Here is a 24,873-nt window from a genome sequence, read left to right as displayed (position 1 = left end):
TTACTCGCATCGGTATGAACTTCAGTGTCCGCTGTCTCATCGAAATGGGCAAGGATTGGAGAAGCTTGTAGGCGTTTCCTTAACTCGTCAAAGGCTTCCTGTTGTTCGACTTCCCACATAAAGGGCACGTCGTCTCTTGTTAGATTTGTAAGAGGTTCGGCAATCTTGGAAAAGTTTTCCACAAATCGCCTATAGTACGCGCATAAACCCAAAAAACGACGTACTGATTTTTTGTCTTTGGGTGTCGGGAACCTCGCGACAGCAGCTGTTTTTTCGGGATCTGGACGAACGCCTTCAGAACTAACGACGTGTCCAAGGAATCGCAGCTCTTCAAAGCCGAAGTGGCATTTTTCTGGTTTAATTGTCAACTGTGCTGAGCGGATGGCTTCGAATACTATGCGCAGTCGCTCTAGATGTTGGTCAAATGTTGCGGAAAACACTACAACATCATCCAAATACACCAAACATGACTGCCATTTCAATCCCGCGAGGACAGCGTCCATCATTCTCTCAAACGTCGCTGGCGCGGTACACAGGCCAAATGGGAGCGCTTTAAATTCGTAGAGGCCGTCTGGGGTTACGAATGCCGTCTTTTCACGGTCCCGCTCATCCACCTCTATCTGCCAATATCCGCTCTTGAGATCCAGGGAGGAGAAAAATTTTGCACATCGCAGCCGATCTAGCGTATCATCGATACGCGGCAGAGGGTATACATCCCGTTTAGTTACGCTGTTCAGTTTTCGATAGTCGACACAGAATCGAAGTGTGTTGTCTTTCTTCTTAACAAGCACTACGGGAGACGCCCATGGGCTGTTGGAAGGCTGGATGACGTCATCTGAAAGCATCTCCTCGACTTGCTTCTTGATGATTTCTCTTTCCTTTTGTGATACTCTATATGGGTGCTGGCATATCGGTCTCGTAGCGTCTTCTGTTATAATCCTGTGCTTCGCAATAGGTGTGCGTCGCACCTTCGAGGAAGTGGAGAAACAGTCAGAGAATTTTTTTATAAGGGCATATATCCGTGTCTTTTGAGTTTCTGGGAGGTTATGGCTGACGGTAACTGATGTTTCGACGTTGCAGGTCCCTGGTAGAGCGGTTGGCATTGTTGCTAAGCTGCATAGTTCAGTCGCCATGCAGAACTCGTGGAAATAGGCGATAGCCGTACCTTGTGCGATGTGCTGACATTCGTTCCCGAAATTAGTAAGTAGGACATCTGCGCGGCCATTGGTTAAGTGTACAAGACCCCGCGCCACACAAATTCCTTTGTTCAGGAACAGCCCTATGTTTCCGTCCGCTATTCCTTCGCGGTCGTGAAATGCCTCATTCGCCACAAGCACCATTACACTGCAACGTGGCGGCACAGTGACATCATCATCAACAACGCGCAGAGCAGTAAGGCGTCGCTCCACCGACTCCTCCGCAGACATAGCTTGTTCGGTCGAAAATGACACACTGGACCTACGCAGGTTAATTATGGCGCCGTTAGCTTGTAGAAAATCCATTCCTAATATGAGCTCCCTTGAACATTCCGGCAGTACAATGAAGTCGGCAACGTAAGTAAAGCCTCTTATTTCCAGCCTTGCGGTGCATCTGCCAAGGGGCGTAATAACGTGACCACCTGCTGTCCGTATCTGCGATCCACTCCATTTAGTCACAACTTTTTTTAGTTTCTTTGCCAATTTGTGACTTATTACCGAATAATCAGCGCCGGTGTCAACTAAGGCGTTCAGCTCGTATCCGTCTATTTTCAACCGCAAATCTGAAGTAATCTTTGCACTGCTACTCTCATCTGCTGGAGACATAGCCTCGTCACCCTGGAACCATGATGGAGGATCTTTGTAACTGTGGTTCTCAGCGGCCTCACCTCCACAGGTCGCTTGCTTCAGTTTTCCGGGTGTGGGCTTGGAGAACGACGCCCAGGCAGTCTGGGAGATGTACGTGGGCTCGGTGAACGGTAGCGCATGGGCGACGGTGACCTTGGCTGATGTTGGCGTGGAGCAAGTGGACTCTGGCGCGTGGACAGGTACTCTTCTATCTCTGCTGGTCGTTCACCGTTTCGAGGGCATGGTGCATGCAAGGGAAAGCCCCTTAATCTAGCCTGTCGGTAAGGACAGAACCTATACAGGTGACCCGCTTCTCCGCAATGGAAGCACAAAGGCCTACGCTCGTGGTCACGCCAGACGTCACTTTTCCGGGGCCTTTGCTCCCCATAGCGAGCAGACGGCACTTGTCGTGCTGGAGGCATGTAGGTAGGCGCTGGTTCAGGCGGACGAGGTGCGTTGCGTGCTGCGGGTGGGTATGGAGTTGCCATCGCAACTTCTGCATTGCTGTACACTACGGGTCACCTGAGTACCTCGGAGTACGTTGGGGTGCGTCGAATTGGTTGCGGCGCACGCTCCGGCTCCCGTATGACCTGCCTCAGTTCGTCCCGCACAACGTCGACGACTGATAGCGCAGCTGTAGTCTGAGGTGTTTGCAACTTACTCAGCTCTTCCCTGATCACTGATCTGATGAGCTCTCGCAGGGCTTCGATGTCGTTCCGCAGGCTTCCGGAGAAGACATGTGCAGGTGCACAGTTTATGTCCCGGTTGTACTGCCGAGCCCGCTGCTCCAGCGTTCTTTCAATGGCTGTCGTAGCTTAAGATGTCGTAGCTTCTTGTCTTCGCTCATGTTCGTATCTGCACGCTTGAATAGGCGGGTCATGTCCTCGATGTACATTGCCACGCTCTCGTTTGTGAGCTGGTTCCTCGTTTGAAGAGCAGCCTCCGCCTTTTCCTTGCGGTCTGTGCTGACGTAAGTAGACAGCAATTGCCGTCGAAATTCCTCCCACGTAGAAAAAGAGGACTCATGGTTCTCAAACCATGTCTTTGCAAAGTCTTCCAAAGCAAAGTATACACGACGAAGCTTCTCCCTCTCGTCCCATCCATTCAAGTTCGCCACTCTCTCGAAGAGGTCCAACCAGTCCTCCACGTCTTCGAACGAGTCGCCATGGAATACTGGCGGCTTGTGAGGTTGATTCACGACCACTTGTGACGGTGTTGCCTGACTAGTCATAGCGGTGGCGTCCGTCGTCTGAGTTCCCCTTGGCGTGAAGTGTAGAGGACTGAACTCAGGCGAGTCACCTCGAAGACGACGGCTGGCCCTCTGGTGCACAGGTGTCAGCTCCACGCGATCGACTCGTTGTTGGTCGGGGCTAAGCTCTCTTGCGTTCGTGGGGGTTCGATTCATACCCCGCACCTCCACCAGAAATGTAGCGATGCTGAAGCACAGAGACTAGCCAAACAAACGCATTTATTAAGGGCGAACCTGTGCCCACAACTCTAAGTGGCTGCGGTCGTAAAAACTGCGACTCAGTCGAACACCATAGAGAACATCCCACTGTCTTCCTCTTTCTCTTCATCCAAAGTCCCGAGCGCGTGGCGCATGCGAGCCGGCTCCGACCAGGTGCGCGTGCCACGATGGTCTTTGCGCGGCAACGACAATACGGCGCGCATGCGTGTCCTGTATGCGCATGGATGGGCGCGTTATTTGAATGCGGCTAAGATGACGCGGCAATATATTAGTAAAGAAAATCATATAGAAAGCATCAGTGCAATAAAAAAAGAAAAAAGCCGTATGAAAAAAAAGCTCACTGCCAGGACTCGAACTCGCCACCTCTGAATCTACAAGCGAGTACTCTACCAATGCGCCACGCTGAATTTTTTTTTCTTTCATGGTATTTATTCAACATAGGATAGCACTTGAAAGCAATTGAATACAGACAAAGAACTAATATGTTGATTATGCTCTTATCGCAACACAATGACGAACAGCTGAAACACGTCAAATTCGCTGTAAAAGGGCTAGTCAATAGAGTAAGATAGCGTTTCGCTTCATACTTCGGTGTCGCGTATTCAAGGAAGACGCGATCTTCCTTTCCAAATCACGCTTGCTTCTTTATTAGACACAAACGAACGGTGGCCGGCAACGAATAAAATGCCCAAACTGGGAAGAGCGCTAGGTTTCTTTAAGAATTCCCGTTTTAACTCCGAAAAATATCAAATGGATCGAGGAGCAGGGTGCAGTTTGACGGCTCTTACTGGCTATTTTTAAAAGCCGTTTCTCGCCCTTGCTAATGATGAACATGTACATAAGCTTTATGATGACTCGTTCGATAAACACGCGCCTACATGAATTCATACTGAGTAGTTTTCTCGCGCGAGCGACGATATTACTGTGGGGCAGGCGTGTCTGTATTCTGACTTGCAGTTCTATCGATACCTACAACTATAAAACCGCTCCGCAAAAACATATACAATTAGTTGGAAAAAATTGGTCGCGTATCTGCGTGCTTCGCTGCAAATGTCGTCTAAAGACGATAGAAGAGGCGCTGCGTGAGATATGGACGCTATCTGGCAATACGTCGGGAAACATGAGTGCTGTGTTGCGGGCTGGTAGTCCCGGCGTAGCAGCAGGCGAAGACCGGCGGTGACCAACGCGACCGGCGGGGACGCCAGCCAGCCCGAACACGCGGTTTGACGCGAAGCACCGAAGCAGAAGAAACGTCCGCACTCAACGAGTACTCTCCACACACTCTTTTATTTACACGTCGCCTGGGTAAAACAGCAATGCCAGAGCGGCGCCCCATGGCATTCGTACACTTGTTCGTACAGTGCAATACAGAATAGAAACCGAAACACAACAATGAGCTCGTGCAGAGCGCACGGAGGAAGGCAAGTTTCAGCGCAGCTTAAGAAACTAGGGTCTTTAGAATTAAGTGTGTATGCATTTTCTATTAAAGGAACACACCATCTAATACTTGCCTGGTGATGTTGCACCTCAGATATGCGTAATGTTTGCTTTTTGATCGACAATGTACACAAGTATGAACCTAGTGAGTCGTACAGGATGGCTGGCCCTTGGGTAAGTGGTTCAACTTTGGCCGAGTTTTTGAATCGAGGGACGTGCCGACAAGCAGAAAGACAGACAGAAAGACAGACCAAAATTTCTGCGTTTAAGTTCCCCAAGAAAGACGATCGTCTTTATAAGATGCCGGTGTGTTAGTTCACTAACGCGTACCGGTTGACAGGTATGTGTTCAGACGTACGAGTCAGAGAAGTACCGGCGAGTGCGGCCGGCTGCTTTCGGTGAGCCTGCGTTTGTTGCTGAAAGCGCGTCGCATCGATGGTCATCGCTCCTTGTGCGGACACCTGCCGGTCCCTGCCGGTCTCTGCCGGCGGCAAGTCATCTTTTCGTCCACTTTACTTTCCTCACATTTATATTCTAAATACTACAGATAACACCCCCTATACTTTCCTTGGCGTTATTGTCTGTTGGTTCTCATTAATATTGTGTCTAACAAAGATAAACGAGCCCTTAAAAATCATCTGCTTTCCTACAAGAAAAAATAGTTATTTTAGGTTAACGGATGGCCATACTATACATTACAGTAATTCTTACACGTTCGAATTGCGTGTGCTTAAACCAAGAAGCGCCGGTGGCATGTAGACGGACTCGGCCGGTACGCTAGGCCTAACACTCGCTGGGAGCCGCACTGGGTAGGAACGATCTCGGCGCAGATAAGTTGCGATGGTTGAAGTTTCTGTATTTTAGCCTCGAAACCTTTTTAACGGTTACCTAACGTATGCCTGAAGTAAGTGGAAGTGCAAGAATTGCCAGAGATGCGTTTCCGGTGTGGCGATATCGAACGACGGCTGTTTTTCTGGCCTCCGTTGGGAGAGGTCGCGAAGCCAGCGCTCGATTACTTCTTGCCAACTGCACGGCGATGTAACGATTTGCTCTGTATGTTCAGACCAACGCCTCCAGACTTATAAACATTACAATAAGAAGTCATTACCGCCACACATCACGGATGCAAAACTGATATATATATATATATATATATATATATATATATATATATATATATATATATATATATATATATATATATATATATATCTGAGCGGCATGCACAAAATGTCTATTCATTGCTGCTACGTACGTGTTTCGCAAAAATTAACGACGTTATTGGCACTGCATGAATAAACAAAGCGTGGTAAAAGCAAAAATGATCAGTGTTGGCTGCTTTGGGTTATTAACATATTTTTCTCCCCATTCGACAGGGAAACTATAAAAGTGACCGTGATTTCACATATATATCATATCACGTATATACTATGAAAATAGTGCGCATCTCCTGGTCTTTTTCTGCCAAGCTAGAATTTGTGACACATGTTTGGAACCCGTTAGGATAGCATCTATCGGTACCATCGAATCAGACATTCGATATTCTACGATACCAAAGCATTCCGCCGCGCACGATACTGAAAGCAGCGCGCGGCACTTGCAGAACAGTGCAGGCTCCAGTATGTGCCAGCGCACGCCAGTGATAATTCCAGCGTCTCCAGCGCTTCCCAGTGAGCGCCAGCGTCACAGCGGCAAAGCCAGTGGCTCTACCAGTGCGACCCAGCGCTTTCACAGTGCTTTCACCGGAGTCCCAGTGAATTCGAGCGCGTACCAGTGTTCCCAGTGCGGTCCAGCGCCAAGAAACGTACTGGTATCAGGCTGGGGGCACTGGAACGGCGCTGGTTTTTGCAATAGGGGAGCCCTCCTGCGGTACTTGAAAAGAACCTTATTGAGCGACCTCCTGTGAAACTCGGCACTGTGTGTGTGATGTGACATGTGCCTATCCTTCTCTCTCTCTTTTACTCCTCTATTCCCCCTCCCAATGTGTAGGGTAGCAAACTGGACGCATTGTCTAGTTAACCTCCCTGCCTTTGCTACATTCCTTCTCTCTACTCTCAGCTTTTCTGCCATGATAAACCTTTTCTCTCTCTCTTCTCTCTAGCTTGAGTGAAAAGTCTCTGCGACATTTGGTGAACCTGACGCGAGTTCGCGAGATCTGCTCAGCCACCACGAGATTTGGCGTGACCTGGCAATACATCGCGAGACCTGGCCACAACATAGCATCACTTCATGAATTATATCATGTCACAATGTGAAGTAATCAAGAACGTCATGCTGTAACGCTATCGTTACAATACAGATAGCCGAAAATTAGTGTCATCGTGACATGACATCATGTTGTCGAATTCATCACACGACATCGTCCACTTCATCAAATGTGGGACCGATCCCGGAGGCAGTGAAACAACGGGCGATGTGCTGAAAGTTTCCAGGGTAAAGGGGGCTAGAGAATGCCATTGACTGAGAACGTAAACCCAATTTATTGGGTGTCATGTAAGAGCCTACGCTTTCTTCTGTTCTCCCCTTTATGTTAACTAAAGGGACTGCCAATGTTTTTGTGTTTATCCCATGCGCTGTCGTGATGAAAAGGAGTGCAAACAGTGTGACAACTACGCGCTCGGACGTACGCATTTGTTTTTATAATGCTATTACCGTGGGGGTGATAAAGGTTCTAGTGTCGTCCACGAATCTATCACAGATTACTCTGACGTCTTTTCATTATGAGATAGGTGACAAGCCCTTTGAGGTCGCATGCGCTCTCCGCTCGCTCTCAGAGAGCGCATGCGACGAGCCACACAGGAAGGCGGCAAGTACAGACAACCAGAATTTGCCGTGGTTGCCAAAGAAATGCTTTCATAAAAAAAAAACATGCGCATGTTTGCCATCTCAGGACGGAGGTCTTCGTTTGAAGTGAAGCCGGTTTACCGTTAGAGTGGGAAGTCTTAGAACTCGTATGTCACAGTAAAAATCAACTTTATAAGCGGATTATATGCAATGTCACATGACAAGATTGACCTGTACCTGTAGAAGTGGATGATCCTTTGAGCTTACTGACCAAACGGTTACAGTGGTCTCAGTGGTTAACATCGTGCCCTGAAATGTTCCTCTCCGTTTGGATCTTCTCGCACACATGTTGGATGCGCGTCACATGTTCATCTCAAACCATCATGGGATATCTGTCGCAGCTTTATGTATATTAGATTAAAAGACACAAGCCGTTGATGATTTTTAATAAAACTTTACAGTCACCATATATGGTGGCTCAGAAGCTTATTGCAGAATTGAGAAAAGTTTGGGAGGATCCCAGAGCATTCACAGTGGTCACTTCTCGTGCTATTCATGTACTTTTCTTATTTAGACCGGCTCCGTTAGCAGTTCAGGACACGTTGAAGCGGTTGTCTCCCTTTTTTTCCCCATCATGAGACGCTTTTAGTTAACATGTCACTTTTCTCTGTGTAGTTGCTTGGTCCCGTAGAGTATATTACTGCAGTCTACAAAAGTTCGCGTCTAGCGTTTGTGTAAGTTATACTGACGCAATTTATAAGTATTCAGTTTATAAGCGTCTCTAGTGCTTGCCTGTACCGGTTCAATAAACTTTCCTTTGTAGATCGATGTGATAGCTCTAGAACAGTAGAGTACAAAGTACTCTGAATTGGTCGCATTATTCTTCTCAACAGATATTCTCGGCCATGGCGGCCGCATTTTTAAGGGACCGAAATATCTTGCACGCATGTACTTACATATTGGTGAAGGTCTACACAACCCCAAGTGACCACATTATTCCGGAAACGTCCACCACAGCGTGCCTCATGAACATATCGTGGTTCCTGGTGCGAGGCTCCCGCAAAGATCATTATTATTGTTAACAAATATAAGAGGCTGGCCCACCCTGCATCATCTTCAGTTATGAATTGTTATCGACCCTCTGTTTTTGTAGTCTCGATGCGATGTAAAGCCGGTCCTTTTTTTGTTCCTTGGACATCTATCACAAATAGGACTGCTTTGCCGAGCCAATCCTATTTTTCAAGTGTACTACACTATTTTACTCATCTAAGCATGATCATTAGGCTTTCCGCAACGCTCGCAAATGGAGTGCCATCATTCACGATTTATTATTACTATTTTTATTTTTTACGAACAGAAACTGTGTGATAGCGTAGACGTGCTATCAAGCAGTGCTGTTGCGCTGCAGAAACTTTTGGACAATGAAGGTGCGTACTTCCATCGCCGCAATTGTTAAGAGCTCTGTAGCGTTTCGCGTGTTTTCAAATGGCCGAACTAGACGTTAGACGCTACGAACGTTCTCATTGGCACCCGTCGCGTCTACCCTATGGCCCGGCCATGGGGCAGAGGGCACTCCTCATCATCGGGCAGAGGGCATGTCATCGGCGCGCATGGCAACTTGAAGCTCTCAGACACAACGCAAGACAAATGCATCTGCAGGGTAACATATGCTGATATTTTACCCGAATAGGTCTTGCGCAGCCTGTGGCGTGGCTGCTACTTTATCTCACATGCTGTGGCAGTGCTGGTCGTTGGGCCCGAAGTTCACCAAGGAAGAGTGGGATGCGCTCCTATGAAGTCTCGTCTATAGGGACCTCCCGCTCCAGTTCGCCCGCTGACGCCAGTGCTTGCCATTCCCCTGCCGGAAAAAAGCGCACAACTGTAGAGCGTTACGACCCTTCCTCGCCCTTTGGCTCCCACGCATTTGCGAAGCGCGCTGCACGTGAAACGTCCCTCGTTCCGCGATGTCAGCCCGACAGAAAGAGGGGAACTATTGCTGCGTCGTCAACTGTCACAATGACCATGCAGACACAAAGGGGTCGGCTCCACCAGTGAAATTCTACCGATTCCCAAACAGATGACACGAAAAAAGCAGACGACAGGCATGGATGCAAGCTCACGCTTGAGTGGGCACGACCACAACTACGAAAAAAAAGCATTAGCCGTTGTTGCAGGTCTTCGGTTTTTTTGGCAGATACAGTGAACTAGTTGTTACTGAGTGTGCAGGTTGAGCCCGTACAACACGGTGTACTTTCGATAGTGACCAAGATAAAATGCCTTGACACCAATGTCTCTTCTCCCGCAGATTGCACAAAAAAGTTTTTCCGAAAGCGGGCCGCTCGTCATGTTCTATTAACAATGCCATGTCAGGTTGACAGTACGCACGCTGATCGTTAACTCGGAGTACCGGCTATGAGAACGGCGAAAATGCAAGGAAGGACACGCGAGATAGATGTCAATTTTTGTTGCGGGAAAGAAAGAAGCCCAAAATAGACCATTTATTTTTGGAGTGTTGCGTACCGCACGATAACTCGAATGGTTGCTAGTAAATTAAGGTATCCCAACTAATAGCAGTGACAGCGCCAGGGCCGCTTAACCTAAAGCGCGAGAAGCCGTCTTACCCGTGCATCCAGTAAAAAACATAGGGAGTGCGTAGTACACACAGCAAACCAAATAAAACAGGTATATAATTATGAACGTACGGAACATTGTGCTAACTCCACGTCGTAAACAGCGTCGTCCTTCACTTGCGAAATGCACTTCGCTCTAACGAGGTCGGCGTCGTCTGCTCTCACTTGCTCCGCATCTGCTATATATCTGAGCAGACGCTGACCTTTCACCAAATTGCTGCCACGCGGACAGAAGCGTGTACATCCCAACCGCGCACGGCGCGAAATTCTCAAAAACACGTGAAAACAACACATCCTTAAACACGTGCGAGCAAAGAACGCGTTTTCAAGGCAGCTTGAAAGGGACAGCGGAAAGGTCAACACTGAGTGAATGAATGAATGAATGAATGAATGAATGAATGAATGAATGAATGAATGAATGAATGAATGAATGAAACTACTTTATTCCGAGATCTGCTGATCCGGGCCAGACCGCTCAGACGGAGGACGGAAGACCTTCTCTTCCACTAGCCTCCCTGGCCTGCTGGATAGCCCAGGTTTGGTCCTGTAGATCGGAGCTGAGCAGCGCTTTCCGCCATCGCTCCCAGAGAGGTTCTGGGGAGTTTGTTTTCTGATTGGGACACCCCCATAGCATGTGGCTTAGGGAGGCCTCTTATATTCTACATGCTTTACGTATTGCATCTGGGTGGATCTCTGGGAACATGCTGGGTGACTGTACAGGGTTGGTATAAGAACTGGTTTGCAATGTGCGCCAATCTGTCGCCTGTTTCCTATCTAATTTTGGATGAGACGGAGGCAAAATCCTCCTCAGGTCTCGATAGTACATTGTGTATTCTCCATAGCTGGTTATTGTGCATTTCATTAGTACGTTTTCGGCAACAGCATGTCCCGACGAGGGTACCCCTTGGCCTGCGCGGCGGGTTAGTTCTCGCGACAGCGCGTGGACCGTTTCATTCGGGTTCGAGTAACGAGTTTTTCTCCCCACATTTACTGATAGCGCCCAGCACCGCAACGCCTCCCACGGCGTGGGTCTCCCCTGTGAGGACCAAATCCTGGCCGTCCAGCGCGCCCGTGATCGGGCCGGCAGGCTAGACCTGTCGGTCCCGTCGTGGGATTCCGGGTGCGCGAATAATGGCGTTTTGCTGGACCAAATAAACGTCTATTCACTCACTCACTCATTTGCTATTCTTCAGCCAAGCCGCACATGCCGTTTTTGCAGCCCAAGTGCCTAGATTCAGTAAGAGCCCTGTGTGCAAGTGCTCAGCGTTTGTAGTGGTAGTGCCAGGTTTGTCGCAGCGCCTGTTCGTAAGAGTTGAGGGTTTTAAGTAAGGCTTCGCCTTTCTCAAGAAAAATAGCTTCGTGGTTTGTTATAGAGGAGCGTAGTTTCAAATTAAAAGCATGATCTAAGCAAAAATATATGCAAAAAACTTCTGCCACTGCTGAAATGGAAGACCAGCCTTGTTCCACTCCTACTAATTCGGCTCCGTTGACGGTGCCTGTCCGTTGGCTCGACTGGAAACTGGGACAGCTTACTGCTCTCTCCAAGTTCAATACACAGTTCTTTAAACCGGCAACCATTTCGTAAAAAAGGAAAACGTTTCAGGGCAAAAGTTATTCCAGCGTAGCAAGACGCCTTACCGCAGATCCATAATAGACCACATAGTATAATAAATGAAACAACATAAACTTGGTAATGTTGGTATATTCCATTTTATCATCTAGCGCACAACACAAAATACGGACAGAGTGAAAACCGACGTAGACAGCGCCTGTTTTCATCGGTTGTCACTTGGTCCTTGTCTTCTGCTGTGCGTTCAGTGCCGAAAACGCACTAAATTGTTTATTATTTCTTCTCTACTTCATGGCGGCTTTCTGTGGCAGCACAGCCAGCTTTGCGGAACCTGAGTGCATTCTATTTCACTGCGTGGCTGCATGTAGTGCTGAGAAGTTTACCTTTGGTGATTACGAAGCAGAAAAGAAAGCATAATACCAATTTCTTTTCTTTTCATGTCCAAGATATTCTGCATTGTGAGAAAGCTTATCCCATGAAAGTATTTTCACTTCTTGCTGCTCCCAACTTTCGTGTGTTGATTTCATGTTCTCCTCCCACCTTAAACAAGTGATGGTGCCGATGTGCTACAGCTGGCACATGTCGAAGCTTTTAAGTCAGGATGAGCGATTGTTCATTAGTTGATGTGTGATTATCGAACAGGAAGAAACATGGACAGAGGTGCATTTCGCAATATTTTGCTCTCCGCAAACAATTACGAGGAAATGGCTTGTACAGAATTGGCACTAACAGTTTAAATGGATCTCTCTCATCGCGATAGCCACATTGGCGAGTGAGACGCCCAGCTTAAAAGCCAAAAAAAATCCAATCGCACTCGGTACGTGACACGGATGACACAATTGATAAATTGCTTTGCGTACATCTTCGGTATTTTCGATTGCTGATTGTAGCTTATACAAACACGTCCCAGATCGCGTAATCTACACGGGACGTATCAGTGTTATAAAGGAAGGCGTTGCTATGAGAATGATGAGAGCGCTTTATCGTGATACAGTTACCAGTGCGATGCTTCGCCTGTGGAACCCTTGCACTTTTTTTTTTCAAAATGGAGAGGGTACCCGCTATAGCACCAGACACGTTCATGTCGAATATGCGGTCACTGAGCATAATGAGCGTTTTTCACCACCGTATAAATGACACACTTTATCAACTGCTAAAGAAAGACAGACACATGTGAGAGACAGGACAGGCGCTACTAACAACTGGTTTATTGCAAGGGTTGCAATGGAATAAATACTACATTGGAGCGCAGACGTGACGAACGCGTAACAAGACGTCACCACTTATCAGGCTACAGGCATGTGACATCAAAAAGCCTAATCTCATTTCTATACAAGCAGATAGATGTGTCGCTAACACAGTTAGTACCTTTTTTCTTTATATGATACGCCTCCCAGAGTTCGCGGGCTGATTTGTTCCAGCTTCTTCCTAGAATCTTAGGAAGCGACACATCTAGCGACACATCTATCTGCTTGTATAGAAATGAGATTAGGCTTTTTGATGTCACATGCCTGTAGCCTGATAAGTGGTGACGTCTTGTTACGCGTTCGTCACGTCTGCGCTCCAATGTAGTATTTATTCCATTGCAACCCTTGCAATAAACCAGTTGTTAGTAGCGCCTGTCCTGTCTCTCACATGTGTCTGTCTTTCTTTAGCGCTAAACCACGATGTTAAGTACTCACCAACTCGCCCAACAACAAGTTCTTATTATTTATAAACTGCGCTACGTAGATGATCTGTATTTTCGGTTGCTCATTGTCGCGGATACAGAAATATCAAAGACTATTTTTTTGTAAGTAGTTGTACCAGATTGGAGAACGCATCCGCTTACTCAGGACCCCAGGCGAAGGCAGCATCCTTCTTAGGAGCTGATTGAGGAGGCGCGCGACGTCGGCAAAGTTTTTGACACAGCGACCGAAGTAGGAGCAGAGGCCGAAGGAACTGCGAACATTTTTCGAACAATTTGGCACAGGAAAACCTTTCACTGCCCGTAATTTATCACGATCAGGGCGAACACCGAAGGAATAAACGAGATGTCCGAGCGCAGAAATTTCATGACTGCCGAAGTGGCACTTGGAGAAATTTAGCTGCAGGCCCGCCTTACAGAAGACAGATAAGATTTTCGATAGCCTTTCAAGGTGCGTCGGAAAGGATGGAGAAAAAACAATTACGCCACCCAGGTATCATAGGAAGATGTACCGCTTGATGCTATGCAGAAATAACGCAACATGCGAAGTAAAATAAAAGAAATTGACAGTGAGCGTAGTTATTTGCAGCGCCACAGCGCAGGGTTCAACAAAAACGTAAGTTAAATCCTGCGAGAATATTGCGGATATGAGATTTAAACGAGATTTCATATTTTACGTCACTTTTTGTAGCTTTACGTGGCGATAGAAGCAAGTTTAAAGAAATAAAGAAAAACCAATACAGCTGTAAAAGCTGACACTAAGAAGAAAAACCAACCATCTATTGGCCGCGAGATCGAGCAGAGTCGGCACCTAGCTGCGAGCGGACGAAACCCCGTGGTGTTGATGGCTCCTTGCGTCGTCTGCTAGTCACACCGTGTTCGCATGTGTGCGTGCGTCATGCAAGTCCTCAGATTACAGCTAATCCCGTTGTGTTAGCAGAGTATCAAATGCTTGTACGCATGCCTACACAACATACATAAGCATTTCGCCTTACGAGACACTCTAATAAGTGAGTACTTGCCCGTGTCGGTATTGCGCTAGGTCTACCCATCGTACCGTCAATTCGTCAAAATCATTTCCATGTGGGTACCACTTTCTCGTTCAGGCACATCACACAACGCATTTGGCATCGTCCTAAATGAAAAAAAGTACTAAATGTCGAGGTGTGAATGCAGAATTTCAGCGACACCATCTCGTGATGTGTTGGCGATTTGGAAATCCGTGTGATACCGCAAAGCAAGAAGCAGCATCTGCAGAGGATGGTTAGCGGTAAAAAAACCTGAATCCACGCATTTCTACAGCGTACTCATGCCTACTCACGCGTATTGTACTCACGCGTATGTATATTTTTGCCTACTCACGCGCATTCATGCAAAAGGAAAAGCAGAGTGCACAAGGTTCTACTTCGTCTAATTACGCAGAAATACAGGTTCTCTTTCTTCGTACCCTATAGAGGAAGAAGCAAATACTTCATTGGCTTAGTTGCGCAACTATGTTTATATTGTGGTATAAGCAAAACAATTTAAACGCGTGAAAATAAACCAATAAAAACATCGAGCACCGTGCAAAACACCAATGTGACCGAAGGCCAGAACGCCATTTAATGGTAGTTTGCAATTCTCGTAATATGTACGTTAGGACAGTTTCGTGCATTCATGTGGCAATGGAGGGTGTATACAGCACCGTTACGCTGTAGTCAACGCACTTTGTTCGGCGACAATCGATTCAAACCGCCTACGGCGAAGCGCCGGTGCGTACATTTGTATACGCGCCGCAGATCGCTTATCCACACAAACGCTGCGATGGTGTTCCCACCTATAGCACGATCTCGTGGCAACTACACTCTAAGTCCGGTAACCGATACTGCAACCCATACGCAGTTTTAACCCATAAAATAAGGGTTACAACGAGAGTTGTTTTGACTTTTTAATGTTTTCCGCGATGTTTAAGAGATACGGGGTCCATCTGTTCAGAAAATATAGGTTTCGAAGCGCTTTTATAGGTTACATTAGCAAAAACTGAAGTGTAACCCTTACACAGTAACCTATACACGGCGGCGCAACGTTCTCACGCAACAAAAGCGCTAGAGAGGCTCGCTTGTGCCCTCTCGAAGGTTCAACAGGAGACGCCATTTTGTCAGTTTCATCTCTCCTTGATGCTTTGCGTCTGTGCTTTATGGGAAGCGTGCTATTATGGCGGCGTGGCGGTAGCACGCTTCGCGCCTCGTGGATTATTTTTCGGTGATTTGGGGTACCTCTCTCCGCATCCATGGCCTTCACAAACAAGGACATGTTCGGCATTTTACGAGGCCGATGTAACGAGCAGGTGTGCGACTGCCAGCAGTATACAGTGACTGGTCCGTCGAAGATAAAATGCGAGTACTGCGACCATTGCCCGGGAGTCCACGGGAAGATACTCGAGCTTGGTAAGTGCCGTTTGTTCAAACTATACATGTGCTTGCGCGTAGCATTTCGAATGTCGGTAGCACATGTAAGCACTTCTGTGTTGTGGACTGCGTCCTTAACTCTTACACGAATAGTTTCTCTAGCAGCACAGTGCGACATTGCTATGCACCGTAGCCTCCTGTCAATGAGGCTGTGTGTTTACGCATGGTGCACGTGGAGGTGAAGTGCGCGCGCGTTTATAGTTTCGGCTTTGTGAAGACGCTGCCACCGGCGCCCTCCGCACTCGAGCTTGGTAGACAGATTGTGTTCATTAAGCGTTGCGTGTACGTTCACCGATGAGGTTTCTCTGTGTTATGCCCGCTCGCCTTTTTTTTGCGGCTCTCCCGCCACGGTGGTCCAGTGCTTATGGCGCTCGACTGCTGACCCGAAGGTCGCGGGATCGAATCCCGGCCGCGGCGGCTGCATTTCCGGTGGAGCCGAAAATGTTTGAGGCCCGTGTACTTAGATTTATGTGCACGTTAAAGAACCCCAGGTGGTCGAAGTTTCCGGAGCTCTCCACTACGGCGTCTCTGATAATCATATCGTGGTTTTGGGACGTTAAACCCCAGATATTATTATTTATTTCTTTGCGGCTCATGTTGCTTTTCGAAGCGGAGCCGTCGTGCGCGCCTGCGGGTTTTGGGCGGGTCATGCGCCGTTGGTCCGGACGTGTCATTTTGCTTGCCTCAACAAGGCGTCAGTGTTTGTGCTCTGTAATTTGGTTTCAGCTGTTTCTTGTAATCGCGCAGTCATCCGGGGCGCAACATAATGACATACACGTGCGCTAGGTAAAAACGTCTCGTGTACGCTCCGTTTCGCGCTGTCGGCTTTTATTACGATTTTGCACGAACTGCGCCGCGACCACGTTATCGAGTGCGCAACGCGTTCTTGGCCGCTCGGCGCCGTGAATGAGAACAACGGAGCAGCCCAAGAATAAAGAAGCGCTTACATTGTACTAGTCCGAGTTGAAGAGCAATAAGGCAGGAACCCATTGCGCACAATTGCAGCGAGATCGCGAAGTGCAGCTTCCTGTGGCACATTGTCATTTTGAATGATTACACTTTAATTTACAACTGATTAACTTAATATTATTACAGTTAATTTGTGTACTGTATTAATCCTAGAATAGTGAAGGGGCGACCTGTACAAATTTTAGGGCTTGATTGAATTAGCATGTACATACAGAAAGTGCATGCGAATTCGTGTTGTCAGCGGCTTGATCACCTTTTGGTTGGCGTACAATTACGCAATATCTTTTTTTTTCACGTTTGTCCACAGATCAACTGAGAGAGCCGGTAGTTGACCACGGTACGGCTTGCACGGTGTCAACTTTTTCCGGCGAAGCTGTCGTGCTAACTGGTGCGTATGTCACAGTGGTTTCGAATCAGTAAGATAACCTCGATCGCTAAACTTTGAGTGCTTTGCGTGAATGGGTGAAGATGGGTGAAGTGCTTTGCGTGAATGGGTGGAATAGAAACTGTGTTAGTGCACTGGAACAGGTTCAGGTGTCTAGTGTGTTGTTTTGGTAGGCCCTTTTTCTGGAGCTGCAGCAACTCCACAGTTTCTCCTAAATTTATTAAAATGGCAACATAAGAAAATCTGATTGAGCCCTCATCTAATCTCTTACTATCGAAAATAAATGATACGCCCTGCCTAGCATGGCCGGGTGTTGGAAATAACTAAAAAAGTGACTCGGACATGGCCAGAAATCTAGAACTTGGTTGGGCTTGTTGATATGAACAAGTGCGTAACACGTTATGGTATGTCAAAGAGAATGGCAGATCAATGAAAACCTGCGGGGCCGTTTCTATGGGATACTCTCTTCCATGGCAGAAACTAAGTTGAATGCCTGATTTATTATGTGCAAAGTGGATTTTGTACTGTAACGTGCTGCTACATATTATCTTGTGTTTGATGCAATCACTTACAGAGGAAGTAGGCACAGCAGTGAGCAGTGCTATACGCTGCAACGATGCTGTTAGAGAAGCTTCATCAGCGGATTATGGTTAGTGTTGTGCATGCCACATACTGAATGTCCTGCTTTTATTGCTTCGTGCTGATACGGTTGCCAATGTATTTTATTTCTGCCTGCCTAGGCCACGAAGCAGAGGACCGAAGTGAAATGACCTCAGCATCTGCACCACCGCACTGTTCAACTGGTAGGGCAGTGTTGAATGATTGGGAGAAGTTTCCTTTGTAAAGTATTTTGTCGTGTCTCTCTTCATTGCAGAAAGGCTACCCTCCATTGTCAATGACGGCTCCCCTCTGTGCTGTGAGGAAGAGAATAGAGCCACTAGAGATGCTGCCCTTGTTCGACACGAAGGTATGAAAACGAGAAGGCAAATTCTCTGCACACCGAAATAGTAAATAACACGCGCATTAGAGACCAGAGTAATTCTGAATAATAGTTGTGTAGTATCTGCGCTTTCTTGCAACACTTATTCATGTTACCAGATTTATGCTAGTCCTTCCGGTCGTGGCTGTATGCATTTGTGTGTCAGTGCATTGGGTTTTATTACTGAACTCAGCGCCTGTATTCAACATTAATTTAGGGGGTTCACTTTATCATTAGTGCTGTGATAGGAAATAGTTCTACATGCATGCATCTGGTTTATTGCTCTATTGGCAGCAAATGAGAGAGCACGGAAATTGAACTTGAGACAGATGCACTTGAAGCTTTATGTTTGTATTAACAGGCCAACAAGGAACAAGCCCTCCAGCATATAGTGACACTGATCGTGGAATGCAACTTCACAAGCTGACACCAAAGAGCAAGGTCAGGAAACATGTCTGCATCGCCTGTAGATTCACCACCAGACATTTCTATGCATTTGCACGTCACATGAAGAATCTTCACATGAACAAAGTCACACTGGTGTGCACAGTATGCCGCAAGCGGTTTCCATGCATGGCGTACTACAAACGCCATGTTGATAGTCCTTGTGCAGCATGTGATGACGATAGACTTATTTCTCATGTGCCGTGTGGTGGGGCTGAGACAAGTCGAAATTCTTTTGATGCTGCAAGCAAAGCTGTCGGAAATATATCTTTCAATGATGTAGCCTGCAATGAAAGTACGGATGTGGAGAGCTACGACCAGGATGCTGAGGATGCGTCAAGTTTGCACTTGGTGACTAAGCTGTCGTCTTTGGCTAGGCATCTAGAGTCAAAGCATCGCTGCTCGAAAGCTGCAATAGACATGGTTGTGAACAGTGTTGCAGATATCTTGGCAACTGCTGGCTGTGCAATTGATGTTTCTGCAGTGTGCAATCAAAAAGCCAGGAAAGCACTGTACTCCTTCCAAAAAATTTATGTTGCTCCCCAGGAGATAATCCTTGCTTCTGGAGAGAAGGCTTACTTTGTGCCTCTAAAAAATCTCCTTGAAAATTTGTTACTTCATCCAACCTTGGCTGACTTTTTTCAATGCAACCTTATGTCAAGAGAGTGTGATTTACTCAAAGACTTTACTGATGGCACGCGATTTCAATGCCACTCAATAGCAACTCATGAAAAAAATCTGATTGTGATGCTGCTGTATTGTGATGACATTGAATTGGCTAACCCGATAGGTATGAAAAGAGGGTCCAGAGGCAAGCTTACAGTTTTTTATGTAACATTTGTCAACATCCCGCCATTTGAGAGATCTAAAGTAAGCGATATATTTTTGCTTGCGGTGGGAAAGTCAAGAGATCTCAAGACACCTAAAGCAAAGGGCATGCTCCTTAAAGACTTCATATCAACTGTAAATGACCTACAGAAGGGCTGTAAATTAAAGACTTTGGTTGGTGAGGAAACATTTTATGGGTTCCTGCTTGCGTACAGTGGTGATTCTTTGGCTTGCCATAATATCGGTGGATTTAAGGAATCATTTAGTAAAAATGTTCGGATGGCATGCAGGACATGCACAGTTCCAACGATGGACTTTCATAAGTTTCACTGCGAAATAGAGTGTCCATTGAGAACAGAATCACAGTATGCTGAACAGTTGCTGCAGCTTGGAAAAGCAACATCGAGAAAGGAACAGATTGAGTTGTCAGCACAGTATGGCATTATATTCAGCTTCTGTTCTTGCACAACTTGATAACTTTTCAGTCTTGACTGATCTTTTGTATGACCCCATGCATATTTTGTTGGAGGGAGTTGTCCTACTTGAGATTTCACTTTTTGTCAAGTTTATGGTAAGGGATGCATCATGGATGACATTGGCTCAACTTAACGAGGCTGTTTCAAACTTTCGCTTTCATAAGCTTGTGAGCAAGAGTGATTATCCACGGCCATTTGAGACTGATTTCAGCTTTCCTTGTTCAGCTAGCTCTAGTCTTGTACTTTTGCTGCATTTCCGCTTCATGCTATGTGACCTTATACCACAAGATCTTGTGCGAGAACCACACTGTCAATCTTTTTTGTTGCTGTGTGTTATAGTGCAGTTGCTTATTTCTCCTGTAATGTCACCAGATGCATTAGCTGATGTTGAAGTGGTAATAGCGCGACACAACGAAATCTTTGTTCGGCTTTACGGCCCAGATGCATTTCGACCAAAGCTGCACATGCTTTTGCACATACCCTCCCAGATAAGGCGCTTTGGCCCTTCCCATCATCACTGGACCATGAGATTCGAGAGCAAGAATGCTCTACCAAAATCAAAAAAATTTTGGAATTTCAAGAATATTCCACTATCAGTGGCCGACTTTTTTCAGATGAAGATGTCCAGTGATTTATGGGAAGGGCCACAGCACCCCAAATTCAGTGGGGCTAATGAGAAATACAGATTGGAAGGCTTTGGCATGCCATTCTGCTTGACGGCGGCGTTTCTGCAATCTGGGTTGGATTTAAATGACCTTGGGAAAGTTGCCAGCTCTGTGCCTTTTGCATACGTGTTTAACGTGAAGATTTCTGTTTCTGATGTGGTTGTTTTCTCAAAAAATGATGATGTAGTCTTTGGAAAGGTTCAGGATGTTGTAGTTTGGAAAGACAAGCTGTTTTTCATTGTAGAAATTTTTGTGAAGGTCTGCTTTTCTTCAAACCTGAATGCCTTTAATCTTCTAAGGACGCCGCATACTTTGGTTATCAACCCTGAGTCATTGTTGTACCCATGGCCTCTGTATTCTTACACAAAAAATGGTGATTTTTATGCAATTACGAAATGCGTTCATGAATCTCCTCTTGCCGAGCTGTAATATGTATCTTGTTGAAATTTTCTCTGTCTTACTTTGCACAAACCGATGTCCTCATCATCACCTTTTGCAATAAAGATTATATTATTTGTTCAGGAATTCCTGAAGTGGCTGCTTGAAAGCTTGCCATCGTTTTCGGAATGTGTACAGCCACTGCTGCAAGGAAAAGCTAGTTCGGGAAGCCAACATAGAAGGCTGTGTCGCCAGCTTCGAGCGGAAATTGCTCTATTTTTAGAGTAAGTCGTATCGTTTTGATCTCTAGCATTCTGACTTAGCTGAGAATTATTACCTAATCACGATGCCTGCGTGTTATGTATTTCTTGAAATTAACCCAGAAGCGTTATTATGAAATATAAATTGAGTTCATTGTATTGTACATTTTCAGTGAAAATCAGATTATTACGAGCTGCAACACAGCAGAATGCCGCTGGCAGTATGATGCGCTCGGTGAGGCACTTTCTAAAAAGTACCCACGGTTCATGTGGGAGGATCCAAAACCAGGCAGCCGTCTTCAGCAGACACGAAGCCATGTCTATGTAAGTGAAAGACTAAACACAAGCTAATAACTGCAGTCACATACAAGTTGGCTAACTGAGTTTGTGCAATATTAAGTTCACCAATTTTCAGCTTGAGTAATGTTTTCCTGATATTAATCTATTTTTAAAAGTATTTAACAGCTATGAATAGCAGTGTGTACTTGCTATTTTTCATGATTTTATTTCTCTTTTTACTTCATTTTACCATAGCTTGCAAAGACATTACAACACCCAAAAGAATTGCTGGATGTTTGTTTTGCAGAGTGTGTTCATACGAAGGCTATCAATTGCACGCAAAGTTAGAAGGCATAGGGAAAAGAAAAGAGCAACAACTGTCCCAGCCTCCACAGACACCTTTGTCTTTACAAAGGAAAGTGCTGCCTCTGAGTTGCAGGTTTGTTGCCTAGCATGTTTGCACAAAAATTGCGCAATGCCTGGCGTTGATTAAGCCACTGCACATAGCATGAGGTCCTATGCAGTTGGGGCGCTTGACATGGTACTCACAGAAAAATTCATGAATTTCAGGCATTGGATTCATCCAGCTTGTCTGGTGTGGTATATGATACGGCAAGGATGAGGCGCCTTCTGGAAATAACGCTTCCTGAACGTTGTAAGACACATGCGGATCCTTTACCTCGGTACTTCTTGGTGGAAGAAATTGTAAGTAAAGTGTTGGTATTCCTCGAGTGTTGAAAAATGCACATATTTGCTTATTAGGCTTTTCACGACTCTTTTTAGCGATTCAGAATAACACTTGCTCACAGGATGGGTGAAAAAACCAGCTTAGAAAAGATATTTCATTGATTGATTGAAATAACTTTAATGATGTCCTGCGGCACGCGCCCTAGCGCGCAGTGGGCGACTCCCACGTCGGGACGCTTCTTGTAGAACTTGAGGTTTGCCCAGCTCTGCTCTATTTGATTGGTTTTGCACTTCAGAAGACAATATTGAAATAGCTAAAAGGGTGCACATTTATTCATAACAAAATGACCACTGTAGCAAACACTGACAAGGATACTGTGCAAAATATTTATGAAAGTTTACTCAAGTTTAACACATCAACTACATTTCATTATACATCATCACTTTTACCACTTTTACCTGGTAGTACGTTATCGATAATGAACAAATGAGCTACGAAAAATTCCACAGCTCCACTATTTAGTTGAAATTGTGATAAACGTGAATATTTTGCCACAGTATCGTTATGAGCAGAAATGCGCATTGAAATCTACTGAATAGAGCTAGTCTGAAACACAATATGATGTTGTTATCTGCAAATGCTTTAACTTTGTTTTGTTGCGGTTCCTTTTAGCTGTGCATTGAGGCGGAACTGAGGTTTCAGCTGAACATCAGTGACCTGGAGAAAAAGGTGACCAGTGCCCTCAAAGTGTTCTCCGAAAGACAAGGACATGAATGTACACTTTTGGACCTCATGAACTACTTACAGCCAAAGTCAACACATGCTCTGATAAATGAGGTAAGTGAATGAGCTAAACAATGTATTCAAATGCTCTTCAAAGCGTGTTGCTGAAGGAAATAATCCAATGTATGACGACTTAAGTACGATACACGAATTAGTAAGATTTAGAATGGTAAAGCTACTCGGTAAAGCTTCTAAGGAAGCGTTATACGTTCTTGCAACACGGAGACCATTAGCAAGACCATGCCGACGTAGCAGCAGTTTAATCCTACTCTTTTGCAATTGCCTCATGGTTTACTTATATATAACAAGTATTTACATTTTTTTACACCTTTATAGATGCCGCTGCCTTCAGGAGAGCATGCTGTTACCACTCCACATATAGTCACTAGCTCGGAGGGAATCCGCATTTTTGCTGGCGGTCCAAGTGAAGTGATCAATCTTCCTACTGGCGGTCTGGAGCGTGCCCTCATCCTCTGCCTTTTATTGTATTATATTAAGAGCCTGGAATACCCTCACACTTTTTCACAAATGCTTTTGCTAACGCAGAAGCTTGTGCTACCACATGAAGTTGTCCCCGCGGCAGCTACATGCAAGCGTTTGAAGTGTTTTTTAACATTGTTGAAGAAGAGGATTATTCCTTAAAGTAAGGCACTTTACAGGGACGGGTCCTCGTATTGTCTTTGTATGGTACATGCAGCTTTTATATACGAACTTCCAAAAGTATCAGTAGTCGAGTTTCGCGACATTATATTGCATTCCCAATTTCCCAGTAAAGAGTAAAACAAATCTCTCTGACTTTTTTCAAGCCAGAAAGCAAGCACATTTTTATAGTATCTTGAAGTGCACAGTACTGTTAGCATAATTTTTATGTTAGTTTCTTTTCATTGTAGTGCAAACCAATCGCTGTTGTTTCTTTGCTAGTTTTGTCCTTGGGACTAAGTTAGACCTACATAATTCTTGTCTGCGATTTTCCGAATAAAAATATTTCAATTGCGTCACTTTGAACTCTTTTCTAAGCATGTCACACATCTGTGTGGCGAATTACGCAGCCTATATGCTTGAGCTGAAATATTTTATGTGGTATAATTGTAACAGCATACAATACCCTTTCACTACCGCAGCATCCTCAGCAGTCACGTGGAGTGCTCGAAATTAGAACTGAACTCCTGATGTTCAATATATATAAATATCTGCTTATGAGTGCAAGACACATGGCTTCTTTATGCCATTGGTGCTTTGTGTCCTGAGGTCTATATGGATAAAATAGGCCGCATGTCAGTGCATGACAAGCAAAACATTCATAATGGTGTAATAGTAGCGCAAAAAAAGACGAAGACAAGAAAGTGAACACCACAAGCGCTTACTCACAACTGAAAGCTTTATTGCTTGAACAGAAAATATATCTAGACTTGACGCTCGACGAACTCCCGCGCATGCGTTATGGTTTTTGCCTTTTGCCTTGTCCACGATGTGCATGCGCGGGAATTAGTCGAGCGTCAAGTTTAGATATATTTTCTGTTCAAGCAATAAAGCTTTCAGTTGTGAGTAAGCGCTTGTGGTGTTCACTTTCTTGTCTTCGTCTTTTTTTGCGCTACTATTACACCATTATGAATCAGTACCAACTAGCTCGCCTTTCCGTTTTGCTTCAAGCAAAACATTTATCGAATAAAATAAAATGTAAATTAGATTTGTTGAAAGATGACATCCCTGTGAAGGTGCTTCTTCAGTCGGGACTGATGTTGTAATTTGTCGAGTCTGAAACAAACGAATGTGTGTGTTTGTACGAAAGACATGCCCGGCAGCTTTATATATCGGCACTTCGGCAAAACACCAACGGAAATAATTAAGAATGATTTTCGAAAATTATATTCAAAGCAATGCCCACGCCTCACC

The 24,873-nt window shown here is 45.6% G+C and overlaps 1 protein-coding gene across 1 annotated transcript; it reads left to right on the top strand.

Annotated features, from left to right (window-relative positions):
- The first annotated feature begins 22,085 nt into the window (after positions 1-22,085).
- LOC119404347 (uncharacterized) lies at positions 22,086-23,970 on the top strand. Its single transcript, XM_037670891.1, has 3 exons — positions 22,086-22,214; positions 22,870-23,034; positions 23,317-23,970. Exons 1-3 carry the CDS (start codon positions 22,128-22,130, stop codon positions 23,620-23,622), a joined length of 558 nt encoding a protein of 185 aa, XP_037526819.1. The 5' UTR covers positions 22,086-22,127; the 3' UTR covers positions 23,623-23,970.
- Positions 23,971-24,873: the final 903 nt, after the last annotated feature.

The sequence above is a fragment of the Rhipicephalus sanguineus genome, chromosome 9 (assembly GCF_013339695.2).
Source record: "Rhipicephalus sanguineus isolate Rsan-2018 chromosome 9, BIME_Rsan_1.4, whole genome shotgun sequence".
Classification (NCBI taxonomy): Eukaryota; Metazoa; Arthropoda; class Arachnida; order Ixodida; family Ixodidae; genus Rhipicephalus; species Rhipicephalus sanguineus.
Note: the sequence above shows the minus strand (reverse complement) of the source record. Positions and strands in the feature narration are given on the sequence as shown.